The sequence below is a fragment of the Dreissena polymorpha genome, chromosome 4 (assembly GCF_020536995.1).
Source record: "Dreissena polymorpha isolate Duluth1 chromosome 4, UMN_Dpol_1.0, whole genome shotgun sequence".
In the NCBI taxonomy this organism is placed as follows: domain Eukaryota; kingdom Metazoa; phylum Mollusca; class Bivalvia; order Myida; family Dreissenidae; genus Dreissena; species Dreissena polymorpha.
This window is the reverse complement of record NC_068358.1, coordinates 8,240,153-8,248,184: the sequence shown is the minus strand read 5'-3', so window position 1 is coordinate 8,248,184 and position 8,032 is coordinate 8,240,153. Positions and strand designations below refer to the sequence as shown.

The window sequence follows — 8,032 nt, the reverse complement described above, 5'->3', positions numbered from 1 at the left end:
CCACTGCAACCATCGTTACCAATTCTCGATTTATTGATTGTGGACGCTTTATGGTCTTCGAATACATTTTGATTTGCAAAGAAGTTGCCACCAAAAAACCACATTTTTAAAACCGGCCATTAATAAACAACGGCTGAAGTTTCATAGTTTCTTAACATGCATACCACCATGCAATATTATATGGTTACGTATAGTCTATTCTTGCAAAAGATATGAGAACTAAATTGCAACAAGATACTACATCACGGTATAGTAAGGAATACAGAAACACACAAATGTTTTTATTATATTCATTTATATCGGACATTTAACAACATAATACTAAAACACACAAGTATAGTCAGCACAGCGCAGTGTAATATTTGGCCGTAGTAAAACCATAACTTAACATCACAGAATGAACGATAACAAGCACATTATCAACAGAAAAACATTGTTATTTACTTATTGTTGGGTATACACTATGTATTTACATATTTTGTACACCCTAATATAGGATTTCTTTTATATACCTTATACATGTAATATAAAACAAATAATACACATGATTATGACAGCTTTTTTCTGATATAAACACTTGTATGCATCTTATGACACAAACAAGTATTAGTTATATTCACAAACAATACTCAATTTAAAACACTGACAAAATAGAATTGTTGAGAATTGAAGACATGAGAGCAGAAAAATTTCCGGCAAAAAAGTCAACATCTTAATAGGAAACATAGAAAACCCCTTTAAGGGCCACAAATTGTATCAAAAATATTAATACTCAAGCCTGCTTGCCTGATTGTCAATAATGTATGTCGTGTCCTTCTTTTGCACCAGTATCCTCTGCACTGTTGAAATAAGCCTATATACTTGTAGACCTCCCCAGACAAGATGATATACTATAGACTTGTAGACCTCCCCAGACAAGATGATATACTATAGACTTGTAGACCGCCCCAGTCAAGATGATATACTATAGACTTGTAGACCTCCCCAGACAAGATGATATACTATAGACTTGTAGACCTCCCCAGACAAGATGATATACTATAGACTTGTAGACCGCCCCAGACAAGATGATATACTATAGACTTGTAGACCTCCCCAGACAAGATGATATACTATAGACTTGTATACCTCCCCAGACAAGATGATATACTATAGACTTGTAGACCTCCCCAGACAAGATGATATACTATAGACTTGTAGACCGCCCCAGACAAGATGATATACTATAGACTTGTAGACCTCCCCAGACAAGATGATATACTATAGACTTGTAGACCGCCCCAGACAAGATGATATACTATAGACTTGTAGACCTCCCCAGACAAGATGATATACTATAGACTTGTAGACCGCCCCAGACAAGATGATATACTATAGACTTGTAGACCTCCCCAGACATGATGATATACTTAGCCTCACTTTCAGCACCGAAACACAGCCAAACTGTTGGCTTATTCCAGACTGTATATAAACATAACAATCAACAAATCCGTAACAATTTTCTGAAATCATCATAGTTCAGCCAGCCAACATTGACATTTCAGTCACAGGAACCTGCCAAGATACACCGTCTTTCCATTGTCGGAATGTTTCACAACGTTAAACCCCAGCAGCCTGTAGTGCTCCAGCATGCACTTGTCTCCCACGCTGAGTTCCACATGTGCACCTGTGGAGCCCTGGGCCCTAAGGGCGCACAGACAGCAGGCCAGTAGGCGCTTGGTGACAGCCCGGTCCTCCATGCGGTCAGAGAGGACGTCGAGACGTAACACAGAGGGGAATGGGGTCGAGACACACTCAGGCAGCTCCGGCTGATCACTGTGGAAGCCCAGAATCAACTCCTGCAACACAAATGGGCCGTGCTATGTGAAAAGGGGGTTTAATGCATGTGCGTTAAATGTCGTCCCTGATTAGCCTGTGCTGAAACTGTCGTCCCTGATTAGTCTGTGCTGAAATTGTCGTCCCTGATTAGTCTGTGCTGAAAGTGTCGTCCCTGATTAGTCTGTGCTGAAAGTGTCCTCCCTGATTCGTCTGTGCTGAAAGTGTCGTCCCTGATTAGTCTGTGCTGAAATTGTCGACCCTGATTAGTCTGTGCTGAAAGTGTCGTCCCTGATTAGTCTGTGCTGAAAGTGTCGTCCCTGATTAGTCTGTGCTGAAAGTGTCCTCCCTGATTAGTCTGTGCTGAAAGTGTCGTCCCTGATTAGTCTGTGCTGAAAGTGTCGTCCCTGATTAGTCTGTGCTGAAAGTGTTGTCCCTGATTAGTCTGTGCTGAAAGTGTCCTCCCTGATTAGTCTGTGCTGAAAGTGTCGTCCCTGATTAGTCTGTGCTGAAAGTGTCGTCCCTGATTATTCTGTGCTGAAAGTGTCCTCCCTGATTAGTCTGTGCTGAAAGTGTCGTCCCTGATTAGTCTGTGCTGAAAGTGTCCTCCCTGATTAGTCTGTGCTGAAAGTGTCGTCCCTGATTAGTCTGTGCTGAAATTGTCGTCCCTGATTAGTCTGTGCTGAAAGTGTCGTCCCTGATTAGTCTGTGCTGAAAGTGTCCTCCCTGATTAGTCTGTGCTGAAAGTGTCGTCCCTGATTAGTCTGTGCTGAAAGTGTCGTCCCTGATTAGTCTGTGCTGAAAGTGTTGTCCCTGATTAGTCTGTGCTGAAAGTGTCGTCCCTGATTAATCTGTGCTGAAAGTGTCGTCCCTGATTAGTCTGTGCTGAAAGTGTCGTCCCTGATTAGCCTGTTTGGACTGAACTGGCTAATCTGAGACGACACTAAACACCCATGCATTAAACCCCATTTCACAGAGCATGGCTCAAATACATTTTTCAATATCAATATAATGCATCACCTACTTCGAACATGACACGAAGAACCTTGAATTACTTTAACCCTTTGCATGCTGGGAAATTTGTCGTCTGCTAAAATATTGTCTGCTGAATTTCTAAAATTAGAATTTTCTTCATTTTTTTCAAATAATACTATCAGAATAGCAAACAGTTTGGATCCTGATGAGACGCCACGTTCTGTGGCGTCTCATCTGGATCCAAACTTTTTGCAAAGGCCTTCAAAATTCGGTTCCCGCACTGAAAGGGTTAAAGCAGACTGACTATATCAGTCTAATATTCTGGTCTAGAGCTATCCTGGCAGCATGTGTAATTTATGTGTCTCCTGCATGGCTATACACAGTCACTTAATTGCACTTTGTGTTGACAGGTAAAAAGATTTAAACTAGTGCTAACAAAATTTGCCTGCTCAGGTGCTTGCATGGAACTTTAAAGTTACACCATTAATGAAATCGAACATAACATAAATGTCTTTTTTGTGTATGGTCACACACTATGGCACAAGTCAAAATACAACATCTAGTTATTTAATAAGTAAACTAATAGAATTTACTATACCTAATCACAATTTCAAAACAGTTTTTTTTTCAATAGTAGACATGTAAATAATCAGTTCACAAAGCCAAATTCAATTCTTCCATTATAATGGCCAAGAAAATATCACCAGCTAACATATATGAAACTGAGAAGGAACTCTGCCAGAATTAAATTTGACCAGTGCTTTGCTTGCTGGCCAGTGCCTATAATTATTGCTTAACCCTTTCAGTGCTGGAACCGAATGTTGAAGAGCTTTGCAAACAGTTTGGATCCAGATTAGACGCCACAAAACATGGCGTCTCATCAGGATCCAAACTGTTTGCTATTCTGATAGTATTCTTTGAAAAAAATAAACAAAAATGCTAATTTTAGAAATTCAGCAGACGACATTTTAGCAGACGTCAAATTTCTCAGCATGCAAAGTGTAAACTACTAAACCACAAGACACTACCTCTGTTGGTGTCAGTCCAGTGATTAACTCAGGCTTCGTGTACTTGTCTCTCATGGCCGGTGTCCAGGCAATGGTGCGTCTCTGACACAGCTGCTTGGAGTCCAGCGCCGCCACCACGTATCCCATCAAACCCTCATCGTCCTCGGCAACGAAGCAGTGCTCCGGGGTAAGCGTGACCATGGCACCTATCAGCCTACAGGAAACAGGAAATGATGAGTTATGAATATGTTGTGTTCACCATCTGGTATAAATCATGAGGAATTGAGATTTTCACAAGGAACAGGTTTGTTTCAATGCAGCCAAATATTGTTGTTACTTTAACATGACAACTCAGACTGGAGTTCCTCTTACAGTTTCTTCATAATAAAACACATGATAGCCAAATCAGTATATTTAATCTTACCAAAGCTAATTTGGCTAAAATAATCAAAGCGCTGAAGGCACTGAAGTTGTTTGCTGTTGTCGTCGTTGATTAGCTTGTGCGCATTGCATAGGCTTATCAGTGTGCACAGGCTAATCTTATTTGACATGCATTAAGCCCCGTTTTCTCTGAAAGCAGCCAATATGTACAGATTTCAATGATGAACACTAGACTGGCAAATGTTGTCTTACAAGCTGGTAAATACACTCACTGCAGTAGTAGATGCAGACGCTCCTAAGCATTCGTCGCCTGCAGTGCAGACAGGCAGCAGTAACCGTTCCTAGCATAGTAAGCTGCGGTTCTTACTCTTAGCCTAGCTAAGGCTTCTAAGCGCATACTGATTTGCAAAACATGCTCTGTAAATTTAGTCGTGAACTAACGCTCACAACTAAAAATTGTTTTCCAGATTAAGTCTTGTCACTTTAACCCAATACCACTTAGATACGCATTTAACCCTTTACCCCTTAGATACGTATTTAACCCTTTATCACTTAGATACGTATTTAACCCGTACCCGCAGGGTTGTCATTATTAACCGATTGCCGATCGAATTCATCGTTTAAAATCACCAGAAAATCGGTTGTTTTTCCCTAATCTTTAAAATTGAGAAAAGAAGTTTTGATCACGCAAACCGACAATAATTGACAAGGAATAACCGTAGTATAGTAGAGCGACGCCCGGTCATTCAGTCAGTCCGTTAACTCCGCCTAAGAGCTACTGTTTTCAATGAATTTCTCAGCGAGTGGCCAATAATGAGATTTCCAGCTGTCAATCAAATTCTTCTTGGTAAGCACGTCAATGAATTAGCGCTCAGGCAGCCGAATACACGCTGACCCCACATGAAGCTGTATCAAATAGCTGTACATTTCACAGATTATTACTGACTGTATCTCAACGAATGTAGCACTGTAGAGCGTAATTAACTAGTTTTTTTAGTTAGAGAAAAAGTTTCCACATATTAGAAAATGCTCTTCGATTTTCTACCAAAATAAAAGATATTAGCGACCTCTGCACTACGAATTTGTTATTCAGCCTCTAAATATTTAAGTCCACGCTTTCCCCGAGGAAGAATGACGTGATGTTATACATGAAGTCTAATTTTGGCATGATTTTCATCTGTACATGAAAAACAAGAGAAATGTGTCTCTGTTGCTAGAATTTTCTTAATTTTCCGTGAATAATGAAATCTGAAAATGATTTCGGATAACACATTTAATTATACGCATTTGAAAATACTTCAATTAAATAATGCATTTTGTTATACAAATGGTCATAACACATAATGTAATAAGTAGGTAAACAACGTGTTTCAGGCCCGTACCCAGGCCATGGGCCCGGGCCCAGCTGGCTGTCGAACTATGATTTTTTTTAATAATCGGCCCACTGCAATTTTTTCTCTTGTGCAAGGGCCCACAGTACACTTTCCCTCAAAACAAAAGAGCAGCTATGTTTTATTGTCCCAGATAAACAAGGGGATTAACGCTCGCCAATCGAGATAAGCCCCTTGGCAATTTTTTTTTATCGCCTTGTACACACATCCCTGATCAGTCCCCCATTGTGATCATGAATGCTTCATCTATCGATGGTTGATTAACATGTATTTTGATAAGTGCAGCGAATGGAAGCTACTGCTACAGGAGGTCGTAGACTATGGTCTGATTATTGCCGATGCAGGTTTTTTTCCTTCTTTGAGAAGGCCCTAGACGTATTTTTCCCTTCTAAAAATTTAATTGTATTTGTTTTGGAAACCTTTTATTGGGAATTTTCAGGTCCCAACATATACTTTTTGCATTGAGAATAGGGCCCTGAACTTGAACCGGAACAAAAACACTGACTAAGGTATTAAAACTGAGTATTTATAATTTTTGAAAGAAAATCACTGAAAAAGACTACTATGAGATAGTTAACATGTTTGTTTAAAAAGAAAAACAGATTCATAAATTTGCCGAACAACAGATAAGAATTTGGCAAAATTCAGTATTTAAAATAATTGAGTACCGAGAATTGAGTAATACCAACCTATTAATGGCTCATTGGTAAAAAAAATGAAAATTGAAACAACAAATCGATCTCATTATATCAGTTAACCTGATCCAGTGTAGAAAAATATTGTTTAATTAAATTATCTCTTTCCTTGAATATGCATGAAAACAGTAAAATATGTTAAATTGATTATTTAAGACTTTCATTATTTCCCTCAAAAATTAGGCGTTTCACGCAATTTTTTTCCTCAAAAATGGCAAGGTCTTTCCCAAAAATCAGATTAACAAAAACATGTGACGTACATGATTTGTGAAAAAAATGGTGGAAGCAATACGAGAGTTGATGTGGATAATCGTCAGTTTAAACCTGTAAGTTTCGGAAATCTAAAGCTTTTAACCCGCGTTGTGAATTCACACCAATGTTTAAAGCTTAAGACTTCCGAAATGTGCTGATTTACTTGTTATATTCCATTTATTCATATCACAAAATATGGTTTTTATAAGCATTCAAATTCACCTTGCAAAGTGCCAAATTTAAAAAGTATATATATAGGGAGGGGGGACCCCTCCGAAACCCTCCCCGGTTGGGCCCCCCCAGTAAAAAAATCCTGGGTACCGCCCTGTGTTTTGAGATTGCTAAACTATGCAAACATATAGGTCTACATGCATAAATGACCTGACAAGTTATATTACGATCCAGAATAAAAAGTACTCGGTAAAATTAAAAGAAAGACGCGTTTTTATTCTCAGAAAATCACTTTCACTTTCGCAAACTTTTCTGAAAGGAGGTACATGTAACAGTTTAGATTGAATCGTTGATTTGTCATAATTACTAAATATAAACGATTCTCAATGCTCTCAAATCGCGTCACGTGATTCAAGCATGTTCAATGGGAATTCCCCGATCCCACAATTCAATTTGTATATGCACTTGCGTTAAATGGCGGACGACATTCAACGTCAATATTGGCCGTAATTTGGTTTTGAATAAAAGAAATCGTAATTATACTGGATTATCGGGTTACGGATAGAATTGGAACATGCAAAGATCTATCAATATAATATGTTTTTACATTGTACAGTATACTTAAAATGTGAAAATCTTAAAATTTTCTATTCTTTTTAGACCTCATCTTAACTTTGTACCATTTATGCTCTGAGATTAGCAGTATTTTGTCCCTAAAATGTCTAGAATTCGTTTTCGGTCGGGGGGCAGCTTCGCCTCCCTGACCCCCCTACCAGGGCCATGCCCTGGACCTACAAGTGGGCCTTGGCGACCCCCTTGACCCCCGGCCGAACCAGTTACTATTCCAAAATAATCCTTTGTTTACAATCATAATGACAACCCTGCAGTTACCACTTAGATACGTATATAACCCTTTACCACTTAGATACGTATTTAACCCTTTACCACTTAGATACATATTTAACCCTTTACCACTTAGATACGTATTTAACCCTTTACCACTTAGATACGTGTTTAAACCTTTACCACTTAGATACGTGTTTAACCATTTACCATTTAGATATGTATTTAACCCTTTTCCACTTAGAAACCTATTTAACCCTTTACCACTTACCCGGTAGATACGTATTTAACCCTTTACCACTTAGATATGTGTTTAACTCTTTACCATTTAGATATTTATTATATACCTGTTTAATGCTTTTAACAAAATACAGGTTGTATCAATCGTTGAAATAAAAAATCCCGTATTACGCTACTCGCTGTTTCCAATTCCATATTACCATACCATCCGGACTACTTCGACCCATTTAATGACGTCACATTACACGTACCGAAAATAGAA

At 38.8% G+C, this 8,032-nt stretch overlaps 1 protein-coding gene across 50 annotated transcripts in view; it reads right to left on the bottom strand.

Moving 5' to 3' along the window:
• Nucleotides 1-276: 276 nt before the first annotated feature.
• Nucleotides 277-8,032, bottom strand: part of LOC127875973 (protein O-GlcNAcase-like) — a 61,201-nt gene continuing 53,445 nt past the window's right edge. Inside the window, exons 13-16 of one of the 50 annotated variants that reach the window (XR_008047544.1) lie at nt 3,819-4,011; nt 1,129-1,838; nt 1,055-1,091; nt 277-1,017 (exon numbers count right to left, since the gene is read on the bottom strand). Coding sequence is in view for 1 of the 50 variants with exons in the window: in XM_052420757.1 (XP_052276717.1) it covers nt 1,545-1,838; nt 3,819-4,011 (487 nt within the window). In the remaining 49 variants the exon portion in view is untranslated. Of the gene's footprint in view, nt 1,839-3,818; nt 4,012-8,032 lie in introns of all 50 variants that reach the window. The other 49 variants (XR_008047545.1, XR_008047553.1, XR_008047556.1 and 46 more) reach the window with 49 other exon arrangements.